Below are 19,515 nucleotides of genomic sequence, written 5' to 3' on the forward strand. Positions count from 1 at the left end.
GTAGAGAGCCAGCCCCACCCTATGCTGGGTCCTGGTTGGCTCTGTGTCCTAGACAGCTCTGTTCATCTGTCATCATTCACCTAGCCAAGGACATGGGCCACACTGTCCTTCCTGCAACCCAGTCACTGCTTCTGGCTAATGCACAGAAAGCCCCTTCGTAGAAGTAGGCAAGACAGCCAGGGGGACCTAGGGGCTGTGGGTTCAAGAGAGGCATCTCCAGCTGATTGGTGAGTCCCCCAACCCAGGCATTTCCAGCTGGACACATGAGCCTCCCCAGCCCCAGGCATCTCCATCTCGACAAATGAGCCCCTGCAGGCATCTCCAGCTGGATAGGGCATCTCCCCCTCCCAGGCATCTTTAGCTGGACAGATGAGTGCCTCCAGGCATCTCTAGCTAGACAGGTGAGCCCCTTTCCCTCAGAGCCCAAAGCCTCGTTACCATTGCTGGCTACTCTGTGTCTAACTCCCTGGATGGTGACCTCTCAAGGACAGTCCAAGTCAGAACTGGATGTAAAACTGGGTCTTAGGCTCCCTGAGGCGGGCCTTCTCGCTGACGCCAGGCAGGAAGCTCTCCATCAGCTGACCACTTACAGTGTAAAGCTGAGGGGCGCAAGTCTGAGGCATAGCTTGGTCCCTGCCGAGGGAACTGACAGTCTGGAGGAAAGGAAGCGCATACGGAGGGTGGGCTCACCCTGTGAAAGGCACTGGAGCACCCACATGGTACCTAGGAACTGTTTAAGTCCCAAGGCCCCTGTAACACCCAGTACGTCAGGGAGAAGTGATTGTGTGGGCTCAGGGTCACCCACAGCAGCAGGCCATCCTGGCCAGGTGGCCAGAGGCTCCCAGAAGGAGAAGACATTCAGGCTGAGACTGAGAAAGTCAGGTGGAGCCACCAGGCCAGAGGGAGGTGCAGCAAACCTCAGGACAGAGTCTGTCTCTGAACAAGCCTTAGGAAGCGCTGTGAGAGGAGGTGGCTGCAACACTTTGACTTCAGATATCGGGACAGAATGTGGGCTCTCTGGGTTCCCCCTGGCTATGACATCATATGGCCTGGTCAGAAGTGGGTGGCTAATGAAGCAAGCGATCCAAGTGCACACCAACTGAGTGAGGTCTAACGGCTGTACTAGGCTCAGCCCCAAACAAGGGACAAGCTCTGTGAAAACCCTAACTCACTCTGGGATGCTTGGAGTCAGAGCCTCCCTTCAAATCTTTGTGTCTCTTTCGCCACTTGGTGGTAACACGGAGTATTACAGCTTCCTGTAAATGGTTCTGTTTAACTACTGGTATTCTGTGACACTAGTGATTACTAACCCCTTCCTCCCACCGCCACAAAGGCGCATGACTACAGAGACCCCAAGGGTCTTCTACAGACCTTTCCTCTGGCAAGAGCCCCTGGGTCTTGCTCTAAGGACAGGTGCCACCTGGTGCGTACAGGATGCTCTGCGCTATCAGACATAGGGATCCTGTTCTAGAAGCACTGGGACAAATCTCATCCTCCGCCATCGCCTTAGTCAGCCCCAAGCTGGTCTCTATCAGGTTGTCAGCTCACTTGCTACTGGGAGTGGTTATCAGGTCCCGCCCAGCCCACGCCTTCCATTGACAGGCTGTCACCCCCAAGAGCCTAGCTCAATGGCGAGGATCAGAGGGAAGGGTTCTCCCAGATGGCCTTCATACTGTGTAATTTACATATTACAGAATCATTTGTTTTCTCATGGCTCTGGGTATGGGACCCCGAACCCAGGACCTTGCATGTGCTCGAACTCAGGACCTTGTTTGTGCTCGGCGAATGTTCTACCACTAAGCTACACCCAGCCTTTCAAATTGCTTTAAGCGTACTACTGATTCGATTGTCAGTTTCAGTTGTGCGACCATCGCTGCGATCCAATTTCAGAGCATATTACCACTCTTTTTGAAAATTGTACTATTATTAGTGTATGGGTATGTCTGTGTACCATCAGGCCCAAACCGAGTGATTTGGAGGACAAATAACCCCAAGAGAGATAGGTGGGTGTCTTGGCTCGTCGTCTGTCACATGCAGTCTTGCTGTTCATTTGGAGATGACTCCAGCAGGGAGAAAAGGACTAATAGTAGCAATCCTGTGGGAAGCAGTAGCTTTGGCTACAGGCTGGCCTGCCTGACCACAGGGGTGCACAGCGCCCCCTTCAGCCCACATGTAGCCCATTGGCACACAGAAGTGGAAGGGTGTGCCAAAGGTCTGAGTGAGTGAGACACAGGTGACCTCCCACTGTGCTAAAGGTGACTCTCTGAGCCCCACCAGTGGCCTATTCCTGGGGAGCCTCCCTCCCTAGCTCTAACCTCAGGGCCCTCTCTCACCCCGCCCTCCTCCGTTCAGCCCCTCACCCTGATTTAGTGCTCCCTCCTCTCTTCCCTTCTTTGCCATAGCTTGGCATCGTCCCCCCCAGCTCTTACCCGCGGGTCCTCCACTCCCCAGAGATAAGGAGTGAGTGTGTTTTCAACCAGACACCCAGTGGGTACTCAGCAGCTGGTTGGTGTCACCGAGAAGGTTAACCCCTACCTAGTGGAGACTACACTGGCACCGCCTCAAGGCTTTGAGGTCAGCGCTGCCTGGAAGAAACCAGGACACCCAGGAGGGCTGAACTGCTGGCGTCCCAGGTCCAGTGGCTGAGCAGGAGGTCTAACAGATTCAAAGATGCCCAGTCCAGGAGGGCAGGAACCTTGGAGAACCCACGGGGCTCATATACAGGGAAGGCTGTGTGGGGAGAGCGCAGCCTCCTGATGGACCTGTGTAAAATGGGGTTAAGCACCCTCTACCTCACAGGCTTGTGGTGAGCCAAGCACTGTCAAGGACATGGTTTAGAAGCTACGTGGTGGTGGAAACGCTTCACAAATGCAAGGAGGTTTTCAATGATGGCATTAGTAATAGTGACACCAGTGATGGATTCTTCCCCTCTCCCCCCACTTTTGAGAAAGCAGAGCCTGAGGGAGGCAGGTCTGTATGAGACCTAGAGCTGATGGAATCCAGTCAAAGCCTGGAAACTGAGGCTGGTATTGTCTGTTCAGACAAAGCTAGACCTGAACCCTCGGTTTTGTGACCCCAGTGCTGGCCTGGCCGTTGGGGTCCGTTAGAGTTCCAGCAAGCCTTTACCACTTGGGCACACTCAGAAACGTAGCGTACCCAGTTGAGTTGCTGAGCCACTGGGAAGCCCCGAGGCTGCCCCGGGGAGGCTCTTCCCAAGTTTCCCCAACAACACGGGCCTTGGCTGTGAGCCCCCGGCCTGCATTGTGAGCCCACTTGTGGCATGTGGCAGCCGCCTGCCCCTTTGTGGAGCTGTCTCATTAAGCCTGCCTCTTGGCCTGCCACAGTGAAGACATCTAGACTTGGCGTTCATCCCTGTTGCCTGGGATCCGGGAGCCTCCAAGCGGCCTGTCAGTGTCAGGACAGAGGGGATCCCTGGGGGATATGACAGAGGTAGGAGCAGCCATATCCCAGGGTCTTGGGGCCCCAACTCTGTGACCCAGCAGTCCTGTGGTCTTGACAAAGAAGCTTTACCCACAGAGCCTGCATCTCTTCCTGTCTAGGAAGGGGGTCCATCACTTCAGCCTGGCTACTTTTCCACATCCCTGCCTGGCTTGCCCTCTCTAGCAGCCCCAGCCTCCTCATCTCCCATCAGTGCCCACCTTTGGTTACGTGCTGCCAACAGCTTGCCTATGGCTCTTGGCTTCCCTAAAAAGCCTCCATCCAGCTAACCGCTGGGCCAGTGCAGAGCGTCCAGCCCTAGAGATGGAGGGGAAGAAGGGCTGAGCCGGCCTGAACCTAGAAGCTAACTCCGTAAGTCACTGAGCTCATTCACTTACTCTTTCTCCCTCCAGGGAGGTGTGTCCTCCGAGTCTCATCAAGTTGGAAATGACATTCAGAGATGTGCATAACAGATTTTTTTTTTCCTGGAGAGACAGAATACATATCTATTCTCCCCAGGTAGGGAGCCTATGGCAGACCAAAGTACAGATACCACCATAGTCCAACTTGGTGAACCAGTGGGTTTTATTTGGGTTACTTACAGGAGTATGGGTGAGGAGTTACTTACAGGGGAGAAGTGATTCAAAGCAGCTGCATCATTAAAGCCCACCGCAGCGTGGGTGACAGCTCACAAAGCTGACAGCGTGGAGCACCCTGCATGCCTTCAGGCAGCTCCCAGGTTGGAGGTCCCTTAAGGTAGCTCTGGGCTGCTTGCCCCATCTGTCTCTTGTTTGCAGTTTGGCTTGCCTGACAGTGGCTCTCTTTACTGTTTACTTTTAGAGAGGGAGGGGCCTAGTGCGAATGGTCAGTTTCAGGAACTTCCTGTAGCTATTTGAGTTCCTTCCTCTCTGTCGTAAGGAGAGTCTCCACGGGGTGGAATGTTCCAACCTAGGAGAAAACTGCTCCACAGAAAGAGCTCTAGGGAAGAGCTGGAGTCAGTAAAGAAGTCACAGAGTCCCAAATGCAATTAAAATTCTCCAGGCTTCCTATTTTGTTTTGACACTGAATTGAATTGTGATAAGCACCCACCATACCATGATTTGCTTTCGAGCATGCATGCATATTTGTATTCGAATTTTTTTTTGATTAATTTTGTAACCTGGGCTGGCCTTCAACTTGCAATGATCCTCCTGTCTCAGCCTCTCAAGAGCTATGATTAGAGATAGGGATGTGTGCCACTGCGCTCAACTCTTGTCACATGACTGCATGTGTGGGGATGCTTAGTGGCCTTCACAGCTCATGGTCACTGGATAGTGCCAGTAGTGCCAGTCATTACCATCTTCCTGGAGAAACCTCCTGGCCAGTTAGAGTTAAAGTGCCACTAGGTATTGGGGCAGAATTGGAACACACCGTGTCCCTGGAGGGCCTTCTGGAAGAGGGCCTTTGTGCAGCTGAGCCTTAAAGGGTGACACAGCAGGGGCGGAGGGGGGAGGGAAGGTAGGTGTCCACCATGGTCATAAGCACAGACAGCACTTAATCTGCAGTCTTGCTTCCTTGTTACTAGCTGTGTGACACCAGGAGAGTGACCCAGCCTCTCTGAGCCCCATCAGTAAAGTGAGACTGAATTGAGAACAGTGTCAAGTAGGTAACATGGGGCCTGGCACACTTGCATGGTGGGTGCTTATGTCTTTGTGATGGAGGGTCTACGACTGTGTGACCGCCAGGGCCCTGGCCCCGCCAGAGCAGTGCAGGTCCAAACCCGGAGGTGCCCAGCGACTGCCTTCCTCCCACCCTTGAGGCACAGGATAGCGTCAGGGCTGGGAGCTTAGGAGCCCACATGGCATCAGTCCTGTATGTCTGCCTGTCTTGTGCACTACACGGGTCTGTTGATATGCCTGGGGCAGCTAGAGAGAAGCAGAGCACCCTCTGCTCCCTGCTCTGTTACCTAAACAGAGACACCAGACTGAGTTGAGACCCACACATGCCACTTACATCCCTTCCTGCCCCTGCCCCTGCCCCTGTGTTCATGAAGCACCCCACCCCAAGTTTCCTGTCTGTTCTAAAGCCCCAGCACCCCCTCTCCTAAGCAGCCCTCCCCAACCAGCCCGGGCCACTCTGTCCTCCCTGCCCTGGGAATTCCTATACTCTTGACACAGCTTTGTGGTACCCAACCACAAGCTGAGTTCTTCCTTTTCTTTCCTTAGATGTTTGTCTTCACTTAGTATCTAGATGTTGTGCACTTTAGGGCAAGACAGTGTCTCTTCAACCATGCTCCTGCTTCAGGCGTGGGAACCAGTCTGTAACAACCCCTCCGTTAAGATGTGGGCATGAGAGTGGATAATGGATGGATGTGTGATCTATGAGGAATGGAAGAAGGAAGAAGGATGGGTGGCGGATGGATGGACATGGATGGGTGATTGGTGGGTAAATGGCAGAGAATGTAGTATGGATGCAGTTAGATGACAGTTGGCGGATGGATGGATGTAGGCTCCATGAACGAGGAACAGAGAAAGCCTCCAAACGTGAAAGGGCCTCTTTGACTCTCTCTATGGGGACTTCATAGTTGAACCCCATCGCTAAATTTTGTCTCTGACCCTTCTACATCCTTCAGAAATCCTTGAATACCTGTGGCCAAGAGGTAGCCAGCAAAGTCGGCAACAGGATGCCAGGTGCCCTAAGGGGGGTCTTGTACCACTCTGTGGCAGTGGGCCTGCCCCGACTGCCCTCCTGGGAGCTCAGCCTCATAGTTCTTCCTCCCCTACCTCCGCTATAGTCTGCCTGTCACAGTCCCCACTTGGTGGGACTCCTTAGAAGGTGCCTAGGAAGAATCAAGGTCTGTTTGTGCTCATGACCCTAAGTTGGCATCATGTGTGATGGGGCTAGGGTCTTACAGCTTCATTAACATCAGGGAGGGCCACCATCCCCACTGCAGATCTAGCCCCTCTTGTGAGCCCACGATTTCAGAATCTTTTCCGTGTTCCAGTCCTTTCCACCTGAGCCTAATACCATGCTAAGAGCTTTGCACATTGTCCATTTTGACCCCCACAACTTGACAAAGCAAGAATTGTTTTTATCCCTTTTATAACAGAAGGCTCGGGGAGCTACAGAGTGGCAGGCAGGTGGCTGAACCAGGCATTGAACCCATCCACTCTGATGCTGTCCTTACTAGTTGCTCTGAGGCCTAGACATTGTGGAGTGATGCCTGAGCTTCAGATACATGGGATAAGCCAGAGGTGGCCAGCCAGCAGGCAGACAGACAGACAGACAGCACTTTGACTTTTCTCTGTGAATAGAGCAGCAGACACTCTTTGGGAAGCTCGGGAAACAAAGCAAAATCTGTCTCTGTGTGTGTTGGGTGTGTGTGTCTTCTGAGGTCTATGATGGTCATAGCATCCAGCCCCTCTAGGACACAGACTGGAGAACCCAAGACCCCTTTCTTCCTCCAGGGAATTCAGCTTTTTCACCCAGAGCAGGAATCTGGCCTCTCTGGGCTGGCCACATGGTCACAATGGGGCCCATTCTCAGAATCCTGGAAGACGCAGGCTCTGCAGAGAAAGGCCAGATTCTTGTTAGACACAAGAGCCTTCAGTGCCGTAATTTAGATCAGGGCACAAATGAAGGCATAGAATGGCATCCATGCCCCCTCTGTCTTGCCTGGAGGTCGCTGCCTCTTGAGACCATCCTGTGCGAAGGCTTTCAGAAGCCAGAACAGAAACCCCGCTCCAGGCTATGGGGGATAGGAAACTGCCAGAGCTCTGCAGACCTCAGCTGACCCAGGGCCCCCTTTGCTCAGACAGTCACTTGGCTTCTAGAAGAACGTGTTCCTTCTTGCAGAATCGGAGTTGCATAGCAGCTCTGTCTGCCACTCAGAGTAGCCTCCTTCTAGAAATGAGAAAATGGAAGCCCAAAGAAGTTGTCCATTTTGTTTGTTTGTTTTTAATGCCTCTGCCAATTAAGAAACACATCTCAGCTGGGCAGTGGTGGCGCACACCTTTGATTCCAGCACTTAGGAAGCAGAGGCAGGCAGATCTCTGTGAGTTCAAAACCAGCCTGGTCTACAGAGTGAGTTCCAGGACAGCCAGAGAAAACCTGTCTCAAAAGGAGAAGAAGAAACACATTTCACATCACAACCCACCCTAGGGAGACAGACAGACAGACTACTGAAACTGACATTTCACCAAACACCCTTAACCATAAATGACTCTAATGGTTTCTAGTCAATTCTACCCTTGTCTGTTAATCAGAGCTCAGTTGAAGGCTTGTCTTTTGAAAAGCGACAGTTTGGCTGGGGATGAATGGCTGGGAGCCTGCAATGTGCTGAGATTACAGGGAGGATCAAGAGTTCAGAGTCACCCTCAGCTAATAGTGAGTTTGAGGATAGCCTGGGCTACATGACATTGCCTCCAAAAAACACCCCAACATTCTTTAATTGATTAAAAAACCAATTCTCCTGTCCCCTGTCGTCCAAGTAGTGAACACAGGTGTGCCCTACAACACCCACCTGAAAACGAAGTTTAGAGTGGCTAGCCCAGGGCCACACTCGACACAGCCTCTCTCCTGCTACCTACCTTTCCTAGTCCCAAAAGTTTCCCTCCAGCTGGACCCAGAACACATTCCCCCTGCTCCAATCCCTCCAGGATTTCACAGCTGGACCTCCAAACTCTGTCCACCCTGTCCCTCCACCAGTCCAGCGGTACACACTACCAGATCAGTTTTCCTTCCGTTGGAAGCCGCTTGTCCCTGTTTCTAGTGCCTTTCCCCCTTCTTCCTGTCCTGTCCTTTGTTTAAAAGGACCTTGTCCTTGAGGGTGCCCTCCTTCAGCCCCAGGGTCTCTGTTGCACTTGGAGTGCCATTGTCTGGGAATGTAAGCGCCCGTGTTGTATTGGGTAGCACTGGTACCCACCTGCATCACAGACCTGTGACCCAGGTTCTCTTGTGCCCTAACTAAGGTCACACAGCAGCAGTTTCCAAAGCTTATGGGATGATTGGTAGTCAAGATCACCACAGTCTGTTTCTCCTGGGTTAGACTGAGCCCCCAGCCAAGGTTACATACCACGCAACCTTCCCCAGCCCACATATTCTAAGGAGTGCCCATGTCCTAGCTCTCAAAGTCACTCCAAGTCAGCCATCTGGCACCGAGTCTGCTTCTCCTGAGCAGGCCTTAGCATCAGCAGCAGACCTGCAGACGGGCACCCCAGGCCATGCAGCCAAAGTCAGCCAGCAGACAGCAGAGCGAGGACATTGGGATGGAAGTGCAAGGCTGTGCCAAGGCGCTCACTGATGGGAGGCAGGGAGGAAAGGAGGGAGGCTGCAGGCTGCTGCCAGATTCCACCTGCCAAGGTTACAGCAGCCAACCCTGGGCTTAACCTCCCTGACTCTCCTCAGCTGCCTCAGCTACTCTTCCTGGCCTCTCTTTCCACTCTGCTAACCTTGATGCACAGCACGGCCACCTCCTTTTTCTAGCAAGAGCCCTAGCCTGCCAGTGGTGTGTCCTCTCTTTGCAGTCCAGGTCTTAGTAGACCCTGGTGCAGTCCCTTGGAGCACTGTGGGTCAGAACTGTCAGTCTAACCTCAGTACTGGGGACCCTGCTCCCTTAGGACCTTAGTCTCCCCATCTATAAAGTGGATTAACACCAGCGCCAACTGTACTAGAGACCAAATGCTAGGAATCTCCAAGAGTGTGATGGGGAGAGGAACTGTTTTGTGTTACTTTTCCTCAGGCTGTGATAAAATTCCACCCCCCCCCAAAAAAAGCAACTTAAAGTTTTCTTTCGACTTACAGGTACAGCCCATGATGGTGGGCAAGTCCTAATCTTGAAGTGACTTGTTACAATGTATACACACACGAGCGAGCTAAGTGACTGGTGACTGGCTACAATGTACACACACACATAAACATACATACATACATATATAAAGAGGGGAGAGGGAAGTGGTCACAATGTATACACACACAGGAAGCATTTGCCCAGCTGGCTCTCTTTTTTATTCACCCTGGAGCCCCCAGCCCACAGGATGGTGCTGCCCATATTGGTTGGGTCCTTCCACCAATTGACTGAATCAAGATAATCTCTCCAAAGCATAGCCAAGAAATTCCTCACAGCCCACCTGTATCAAATCGGTGGTCCACACTAGCCATTACAGGAGTGAGGTGCAGAAGCAGGCAGCTAACACAGAGGCAATCCCCCCACCCCACCCCACCCCGCTCCAGCCTCTCCCACCTTGTTTCACTAATACTGGATGCCTGGCTGGGTTGCCTAAGGAAGAGCACAGGCCTCGCCTAGAGAAATCAAAGGGGAGAAGAAAGAGCAGCTTAAGCTACACATACTGATGCATGCCCACAATCCCCGCCCTTGGAAGTCCAAGGCAGGAGGATTTCCAGTTCAAAACCACCCTGGCTATGTATGGAGGCCACCTAAAAAAAAAAAAAAAAGCTCCCCAATAGACAATTCTAGAGGAGTGTGCCCATTCCATGAGATGAGTCACCCTAAAAATACTAAAATTACAACATGAAGATGAGTCATGTATTTTTAAAAAAAAGGAGGGGACATACAGCTTAATGGTGACATATATTCAGGGGCTCATCAGCATCCAAGTTTTTAAAACTTTTAAAAAACATTTACTAAATTTTAGTGTGTGTCTGTATTTGAAACTACAGCACAAAATCAGGACAACTTTTGGTAGCTATTTCTCTCCTTCTACCGTGTGGGTCTATGGAATCAAACTTGGTCCTCAGGATTGGCAGCAAGCCCCTTTGCATACTGAGCCATCGCCCTGTGCCAAGTATCCCAACGTAGAAGAGTCTTTGCCATCTGGCTAGCAACTTAAAGGTATGCCTGGAGGCTGGCTTCCTGGACGATGTAGTCTGTCAAATCAACAATTAACACTGTCACATTCCTTTTCCAGCACACTTGTTGCTTAAATTCCTCCCCAGGGACAGGTGTTAGTCCTGTCTATCTCAACCTCTAAGGTTCATATGACAAATTGAGTTACTAGTCCACCAGAGTTCACTCTAGGGAACCAATGTACTTATTGGGGTTACTTGCAAAACATAGGTTGGGGGTTACCTTCTGGAGTGTGGGTGTACCCCCCCCAAAAAAAGCCACCAGAATGACCCAACAGGGATGATGGTGCTCCCATAGCCACATAGATGGTGACCCTTCCCCTAATCTTCACCGGCCTATATCTTCAGGCCCTCCCTCAGGCCCTGTGCAATTAGGACATATGAGTAGGTATAGAGCAGTCAGATACTCAGAGGATGGTCTCATGATCCTGCACACCTTTGCATGAGGGATGTAAACAGTCAACAGCTGAACTCCCAAAAATGGCTGCTGTTTGGCTTCCAGAATAGCCCTGTACATCAACACGGCGTATCCTATCCTTCCCAAAGCCTGGGAATTGTTTCTGTGACTGGCTGTGGCTGTCCTCCTCCTGCGACTGGCTGTGAAGCTCAGGGCTGAAGTAGCTCAGGGTCACCACCACAGCAAGCAGCCTAGTTTGGAACCAGAGGCTTCATCCTCAATTGCATTTCCCCAGGAAGAGCCCAGAGATTAACAGCGTGACTCTCCTTTGGCAGACACAGATAGAGAGCTGAAGGGGGACCTCAGCCTTCTCTCCTACAGATCCACCTGTGCACCATAGGGAACACCAGTCCCAGTCTGCTCCCCACAAGCCCCATGTTCCAGTTTTCTTAGTACAGTTGGTGCCTGTTGTCTTAGTCACCCCTGGCCAGCTGAAAGGCTGAACAGCCTGATGGAGCCTGGGAGGCCTTTCCAATTACATTAGCTTCTGGCATCTGCAAAGGGAGATAGATGCTAGCCTTGCCCTCCCTCCTCCGCTCCTTCCTGTGGCTCCCTGGGACTTAGTGATTCAGCAGCAGGTCAGAGGCAGGCTAGCCTGTGACTTCCAGGGAGTGGAGCCTTGTCAGGGCAGCAACTGTCATCACCGACTCAAGACTACAGTTGAGTGAGGAGGGAATTTGGCTTGTTGGACCCCCAACCGAGGGTGCCTCCCTCATCATGTGAGGCCAGACTTGATTGAAGGAGGTGGTGTGCCTGATGTGGGGGAGGGAGTGCCCTGCCTTTTTTACAGCCTGGTATGTGAGGGATGGGGGAGTCCCAGATACCTAAGCTGTTTCTCGGCACATCCAGCAGCTAAAAATACCCAATGGCTTTGCTGAAAGGTGCCCGATCGGAAACCTCCAAGAATTTCCTATTAGGCCAATGCCTCCCTGGGCTGGAGGCCAGCACCGTATGGATTCCTCTAACTGCTACCCTACCATTCAGTTGTGACCCAGCTGCCCCACAGTCAAGACCCAGTCTCCCCTCCTACCCACGTGTTTGTCAGGCCTCAGGGGTTGCCTTCTACTCCCACATCCACAGCTCCAGGAGGGTGAGGCTTGAGAGTTTGTCTGTAGCCTCAGAGCTAAGGCAGGATTCCCGGTTTGGGGCCCAACCCAACCACAGCTACTCATTGACTGATTTTGGACAAGGAAGTATCTATAAGCCTCTCCCTTCTCACCCGAAAGGAGATAACATAGCACTGACAGAGAGAAAGATCAGGAACCCTGGGTGGAGGGCTACAGTCTCCAATGGTAGGGCAAGACCAGAGGTTCTGTCTGGAAGCCTTTTGGGAAATCTGAACGCAGTGCTACCTGAGGGGTTGGTGCTTAGGCAACCCTGGCCCAGCCTCAGAATCCCAAGGAAGCTTGCTGGAAACAGACAACCAAGTCGGTGTGGGTGACTCCACCCTGGATTTCTAGCCAGCTTTCTAGAAGATTCTACCGAAGCCTGAGCTTCACCAGTGTGGTTTTCATTCCTTTGTCTCCCTGTCCCATGGGGACAGCTTGTTGCCTATCATGGGGACTTGCCTCCCCACTAGGGCTGTGAACCAGCTCAAAGACAATCTCAGGCAGCCTTCAGCATGGAGAAGGTAGCCACTGAAGGGAGGGCAAACCTCCTGCTTGGCCACTGGCAGCCTCGGGAGTGGCCAGAGGACTGTGGAGTTCCTGAACTCAGCAAGCCCTTTGGGAAAATGGTGACTCTGAATTGCCAGCCAGGTCCTGCCCATCCCCTTGGTCAGCCTCGGTGGAAAACCTTGGGGAAAAGTCCCTTCTCTGGGTGGGAAACGGCCACTATATAATAACCCTCTCCCTAAATGGGAGGCAGTCTAGATAGAGCTCAGCCTCTAACGACCTTCCTTCTGCTTCAGCAAGTGTCCCAGTGTGGGTACTATTCCTGGGATGAAACTCCATGAACAAATTGGGGAGGAAAGGGTTTATTTGGCTCACACTTCCCCATTACTGTTCATCATTGAGGAAGTCTGGACAGGAACTCAAACAGGGCAGGAACCTGGAGGCAGGAGCTGATGCAGAGGCCATGGAGGGGAGCTGCTTACTGGCTTGCCTCCCATGGCTTGCCCAGCCCACTTTGTTATATAACACCGGACCATGCTCCCATCCTCCCAGGGACGGCCCCGCCCACAGTGGCTGGGCCCTCCCCTATCCATCACTAATTAAGGAAATTCCCTACAGGCTCGCCTTCAGCCTGATCTTATGGAGGCATTTTCTCAGTTGAGGCTTCCTCCTCTCTGGCGATTCTAGCTTGTGTCAGGCTGACATGAAATTAAGCACAGGAGCAGGATGAGAGCCCTCCCTCTTCCGAGTGATGGAATACAAATCCGAGTCACCAGGCCCTGCTCTCCGCCCTTCCTGACAGGGTAACCTCTGCCCCATAGGCCCTGCGGATTCTAGTCTTCCCACAAGCCCTTCCTCTCTGTGGGTGCTGCTGGGCAATGAGTGAGCCTCATCTGCAAAGTGGGGTTCTCAGGCTGGACAAGGAGGAGAGACATGCCATTCATTCTGGCACTCCGGAGGCAGAGGCAAGCAAAAGTTCAAGGCCAGCCTGGGCTACATTGTGAGGCTGTCTCAATACCTAGCGAGAAGCGCAGCTTCCCAGGCCCTGCCCAAACATTGGGAGATGGAGAGATGACAGTACCTGCATCCCCAGCCATGTAGGTCAGTCACCTTTCCTGATGCCTAGGGCCACGCCCTCCTGACCTCAAGGATCTGAATCTCAGAGTCCCCTCCCTACCATCTGCCTGCCTGCCCTTCTCAGATAAGACCCTCCTCCAGGGAGTAGATCCAGCTAGCTAGTTTGCTTGGCCAAAAATGGGTAGCAAGTGGCATTTTCTTCGGTCCCCAGGGAACAGGAGGGCAGTCCTCTTGTCTCCAGATAAGCCCCAAGCTGGCAAGCTGGCTCCTGTGCTTTTCCCTGAGCATGAACAGAATCCAGGTTTCACGAATTCCATGTGACTAAGGAGGGGGAAGTTGGGGGAATGGAGGGTAGAGAAGGAGCAGCCAGCTCTGGGGTGTCTGCCTCTGCCTGAGTCTAGGCCTAGAGAAGTCCCGAGGGCAGAACTGGGCAGACTCCACGCTGTCCATTCAGGGCAGGTGGAATGGCGATGGGAGGGGCTATACGCCTATGATTACCAACAGTTATTTTAAGTGACCGGATCAGAACCGTGCTCACAAGCTCATTCTCCATGTCTACCACTCCCAGCCTCTTAGGTACCCTGCAAAGTGCTCTGAAGAGAAGGCCCAGTGTCAGCCTTAGCCTTTAGAGAAAAAGAGCTACACATGCTAAATATTGTTCCTGCTGGCGATGTTTACCCATCCCTTGTGCCATTCCCCAAAGATGGAGTGGTTTAAAGCAGCTGGTGTGTCTTGAGGGAGCCTTGGGTGGATGAGGAAGGACACCATTGAATCAAAGGGTCCAGCAAACTAATTGCAGGAGTGAGAACATTCTGAGGAAGTCGCCACTGGGCTAGCAACACAAAGTATTGGGAGGTGGAGTGTTCCAGGGATGGGGGAGTGGGCCCAGCGATGGCCAGAGCCTGGGTTCTGGCGATCACCCACCCTCCCGGGAGCCTCAGTTTACCTGTTTAGCAAGCGCACTGGAATCTGATAGTTCTCTGGGATCTATTGAGGATTAGGGAAAGGTGAGCCCCCTTCGGGCAGGCTGGGGCGCGGTCAGAGTGCGGGCTGCGGAGCGGCAGGGCGGGGCGAGGAGGCTGATCGCGCCGTGGGGAGGCCGGGCTGCCGGGGCGGCAGGCGGGTATCGCAACGCGCAGTGCGTGCAACTGCGGAGCGCGCGGCTCGCTGGGCCGCGGCATCACATGAGCAGAGGCTCCGGGAGCGGCTGCAGCCCCGCCGGTGGGCGCCCCCATAGCTGCAGCCCCGTGACCCCCGCCCGCCCTAACCATGTCTATTTGTTGTTGTTTCTTTTTCAGAGATTATGGCAGTTCCAAGAGGAAATCAGGTAAGAGAATCTCTGCGCTTTTCTTTCTCCCCTCCCAGCTACATGCACGCGTCCCTCTGATCCTATGCAGGACTTTCGGGGGAGGGAGGAATGTCTTCCTGGCCTGCGGCACTGTGGTTCTGCCTGCCTGGGGACACATCCATTGCCCTCTTTCTGTCCCTTGCCCTCTTAAGTTCTCTGCCACTCACACCTTCGTTCTCCTTAGTCCCTCTGACTCCTAAATGGAAGTAGTGTTGGGGTAGGGGGTGTCTCGGGAAGGGTCTAAGACCCTGCAGCATCTGCAGCCAGATCCTGCACCCCAGCTGAAGGAGCCCCTGCTGGGTACTGCTGTGGCTTCCTCTTGCGTCCTCAGCGCAGCGCTGGAAGAGTTTGTGGAAACGCAGGGTCTTCTGCCTTCTGCGCGAGAAAGTGAGAGGGAACTGAGAAGGGGTTGCTCTTGAGAGGCTTGGGTTTGCTGCACCATACCACAAACCTGAACCCTCCCCCAGCTCTGAGCTTGCGCTGCTCAGGGTTGTGGGGGTCCGCTGCAGCCCAGAGTGGCTTGCAGAGACGCGGGGTGGGGTGGGGGGCGGCAGGTGGAGGTGCTTCCCAAGTAAGAGCAAGGTTGTCTTCTGGTGCTGTCGCTGCCGCTGGAGGGTCAAAGAAGATTCTTTCTGGGTGGGGGAGGCTCTCCCAAATGGCACACCGCCTGGGTGTGGGCGGGGTGTAGTTAGTTGGGGGAGGGTGATCTTTTAAAGTTAGTGCGGTGAGTTTTGGGGTGCAGGGCTGGGGCAGACAGAGCGAGCAATTTTGGCACGTGTGCTTCCTGTATGTGTCGTGGTGGGGCGCCAAGCACAGTCCACTGAAGAGAATCTGACCCTTGGGTATGTGTTCAAGGCCCCTATATCTCATTGAGGAGGGGACCAAGTAGAGGCTTGTGTGCTGCCGCGATGGGTAGAAATTGAGGTGGAAGTAATTGTATTCTGTGTCCTTGTAAATATAGGTTTGAATGTGTTGTGTGTACAAATACTATCTTGTGTCTGTGTGGGGGAGGTCACGTGTTGGGCTGTGCGGACATGGGTGGTCCTGCAGATAACTGTGCATAGGCTGGGTGTCCTCAGTGTGCTATAGGCTGAAGCCTGTTTGAGCATGCTTATGTACGTAGTTGTGGGGTAGGATGTGTGTGCACACATGACTGACAGCTGTGCCAGGTATCTCAGTATGCGCTGCCGCAGAGGGGCATTTCATTTTGTGAAAAGCCGAGTGAGGAGCCTTCTGAAAAGTTAGTTTTGTCATGAACACTGCCAGCCAGAGCCCAGAGGGAAAACTGGGCTGGAGGAGCAAAACTGGGGTCATGATGGGGTCATGATAACTAAGGCGCTTGCCTGGAACCTCAAATCTAGTGCACCGGTTAATACTCAACTCCAGCTTCCTGTTTGGCTTTGGGAAGTTTCTTGTTGCAGTTTCTTCATCATGGTTACAACAATAATGACAAGAATGATTGTTTCTTGTAATATAGAATAGCCCTTAGTACATAAAAAAACTATGATACTATGTAATAACACATATAATACTATATATAGTTCTATATGATACTATAGCAGAAGTGGATACCCGTTATCCCCTGGTCCTCGTGTTTAAGTTAGGGGACCCCGCCCCTTCCCCTATGCCCCACCCTGGCTGCCTCCTCAGTTTCTCTGCCTTCCATCTCCACCCAGGGAAAGAAGGATGAGGAAATTTAATTTACATTGGTATGCCTATGGTAATGGCCACTTAGTGTCATGGTTAAAATGGCAAGCTGGAGCCAGGCATTCTGAGCCAGGCTCTCTCTCCTGTGACTCACGGGAGCCTTCTCCCTCCCGGGACCTGTTCTTTCTTTGTAAATTAGGGATAGTTACGTCCACTTTGTGGTAGATAACTATTTTTTCTTTAAATCGTTATCATTGTATGTCCTTAAGTGGACCATGGTGCTTGGTCAGGCCTTAAAATGTGTGTTTCTATGATGTTGTTGTTTAATGAAATTAACATTTAAATCAGAGAACCTTGAATAAATCCAATTACCCTCTATAATGTGGGTGGGCCTTATCCAACTGAAGGCCTTAATGGAACACACACACACACACACACACACACTCACACACACACACACACACACACACACACACACACACGCCAACCAGCAGCTCTGCTGTAGCTTGCCTTTGGACTTGACGACGGCTGGTTCCCAGGCTCTCGCCTGCCCTCCCTCATCACAGACTTGGTGCTCGCCAAGCTTCCACGGTCACATGAGCCAGTTTCAAACATACTTTTTCCTCTCTATGCACATCATGTTAGTCTGTTTCTCTGGAAAACTCTAACACACACCTACGTGGTGTCGATGAAGACTGGATCAGCTGGTGTGTGTGTGTGTGTGTGTGTGTGTGTGTGGTTAGATCTCGCCTGCAGCAGAGAACGCACTCCTAAAGTGCTAGCCACTGTTACTCAGTGAGCGCTCCGTGCCCAGAACTTTACATGTGTTCCTTCATGTTCTGCATGGTGGCTTTCGTAAGGAGAAACCTAAAACCCCAATCTGGTGATGGCCCCTGGCTCTGGGTACATTCAGGATCAGGGTCCAGGTTATGGGCTTATCCCTGCTCTGCAGTGATGCCTCTTGGGGTCGCTCACACATAGGAGGTGTCTGCTTTCCAGTCTAGTTCCAAAGCTTGGCTCCTCCTGGGAAGATCCTTGCTGATGGAGTGAGGACACTTTTCTAGAGATTCGGCCTGGCCATAGGGGCCAGGTTGTCCTCTGTCTCGTGGATCAGGTACGTGTCACTTGGGATTTTGAGGTAGCGCTGGGGTCAGAATGCTTAGCATGTAGGAAAAATTAGGTTTAATCCCCTCATCAAATAAACCCAGTTTATAAACCCAGTGGTGTGTACCTGTAGCCTCACCACTCGGGAAATGCAGCAAGAGGGTTAGAAACCCAGAGGCTTCCTTGGCTCCATAATAAGCTCGAGGCCAGCCTTGGTTACAAGAGGCTGTGAACTATTTCTAGAATTCCTAGAAAGAAGCTGCGTGGCAGAGGCTAGTTGACAGAATAGAACCTCAGTGTTTCGGAGAGGTTGGAATGTTGCAAGTCCAGAGCCTGATTATCTTGGTTTATCTTTAGCCTTGTCAGTAGCCATTTGTTGTCCTCTTCTATACATGACCTAACATTTTGTTTTTGTGACCATTGGGTAAATCATTTGGAACATATGAACAGAATCCTAGTTCCCACCAACCAAAGGGCTAAGGGTACTGTGGGGTATTTCTGAAGCCTATAGCAGAGTCTGCGTGCGTGTTCCTGCCCTCCCCACCTCCTGCCCCCGCCATGCAGCTGTTGCCTGCGACCTGATGTACCCAATGGATTTGAAAAGCATATTACCTTACAACTTTCTCTGCTCCTGCAGCCACAAGCAGTTCACAAGCTTGCTGTCTCTTTGGAACATGTTATTCGGGGAGACCTGGATCATTGTTCTTGGGCTGTGGTTACTCATAGTCAACTCTGGAGAGAGCTGCTGCTGCTTTAGTTGACAAGACCCCGTCCCCCCACCGCCCCCTAAAACTTGGAAGCTAGGCTTGAGCAGAGCTGGGGGAAGAATGATGTCACGTGGTTTACAGCCAGGTGTCATTTGACCTTAGATGGAGGAGCATGGCCTGACCTTTATCTGCATCTTTCCCGCTGTACCTGTTTCTTTCTACATCATTCTTCTCTAGGACTTCCCAGTACCTGCCTATCCCTAGAAATCACCTTTGGGTCCTCCCTTCCGCTGCCTATGGACTCAACCTCCAGGTCCACTCACATATCTCCATCCCCCTGGACCTCTCCAGGAAGACCCCAGCTCCCCAAGTACAGCCTCTCGGCTTCCACCTTTACCCCGCCAGTTGTCATTCTACACAGCACCACCAGGGGGCACCCTTAAAGTACATTCCGAACCGCCTGTAATTCCCCGGGGCACTTGCAATCGGTAAAGAACAACTCCTTTTTCTGGCTTACAGAGTCCTGCACAATTGACCCTTACTGCCTTTCTGACCTGGCCCTGCCCGAGCACATCCCCCACGCAGTCGAACCTGTTCAACCACGAGGTCATCCTCAGCCTGCAGGCTCAAGCTCATTCCTTTGCGTGGTCTTTGTACTTGCTGTGCCCGCGACCTGGAATAATCTTCCTTCATTTTCTCCATGGCTGGCTCCCTCTTGAGATTTTTTTGCTTTGCTGTTTACTACCACAGAGAAGCCGCCCCAACCCCTGCCTCAGACCTCAGCCTTTTCCCTGCTGTCTGGTTGCTCGATGGCTTAGGGCATGCTCTTGATTACTGTCCGTGTCCGGCGCCGCGACACCTTGGCTGTGGGGTTTGCTCCACTCACTTGTAGAGAGGTTTGGAGAATGATGAGTCCCTGGGTCACCCTGTGACAGTGGGGAAAGGGTGGTCTGTCTCTGGGCAAGCAAGATCAACCACACCTTGTCTGTATTCAAGGCACCGCAGTTACAATGTCTGAGTTACAGGAATACAGCTGCGGTTTGGGGGGTGGCAGTGATGCCCTGTTACACGTGTTACACGCGTGACAGGCGAAGTGATGGGGTGACAATGCGCAGCAAGTGGGAGAAGGCCCAAGGCCTATGAGAACATGCCAACTCCTCAACTGTAGCAGGGCCGCGAACGAGCAGGACGCAGGGCAGGGTGTAAGCGGCGAGGGATGTGGTCTAGCTAAGAGCGGATTATGTGGGGTCTTACGGGCCATTTTACCATGCTGACTTTCTC

At 52.5% G+C, this 19,515-nt stretch overlaps 1 protein-coding gene across 5 annotated transcripts in view; it reads left to right on the forward strand.

Moving 5' to 3' along the window:
• Positions 1-19,515, forward strand: part of Sh3pxd2a (SH3 and PX domains 2A) — a 198,410-nt gene that overhangs the window by 110,195 nt on the left and 68,700 nt on the right. For all 5 annotated transcript variants that reach the window (XM_051200090.1, XM_051200092.1, XM_051200091.1 and 2 more), the window contains one exon: positions 14,727-14,755. In XM_051200090.1, the coding sequence (XP_051056047.1) occupies positions 14,727-14,755 (29 nt within the window). The remainder of the gene's footprint in view (positions 1-14,726; positions 14,756-19,515) is intronic.

This window comes from Phodopus roborovskii, unplaced genomic scaffold, assembly GCF_943737965.1.
Source record: "Phodopus roborovskii unplaced genomic scaffold, PHOROB, whole genome shotgun sequence".
NCBI classification, from domain to species: Eukaryota; Metazoa; Chordata; class Mammalia; order Rodentia; family Cricetidae; genus Phodopus; species Phodopus roborovskii.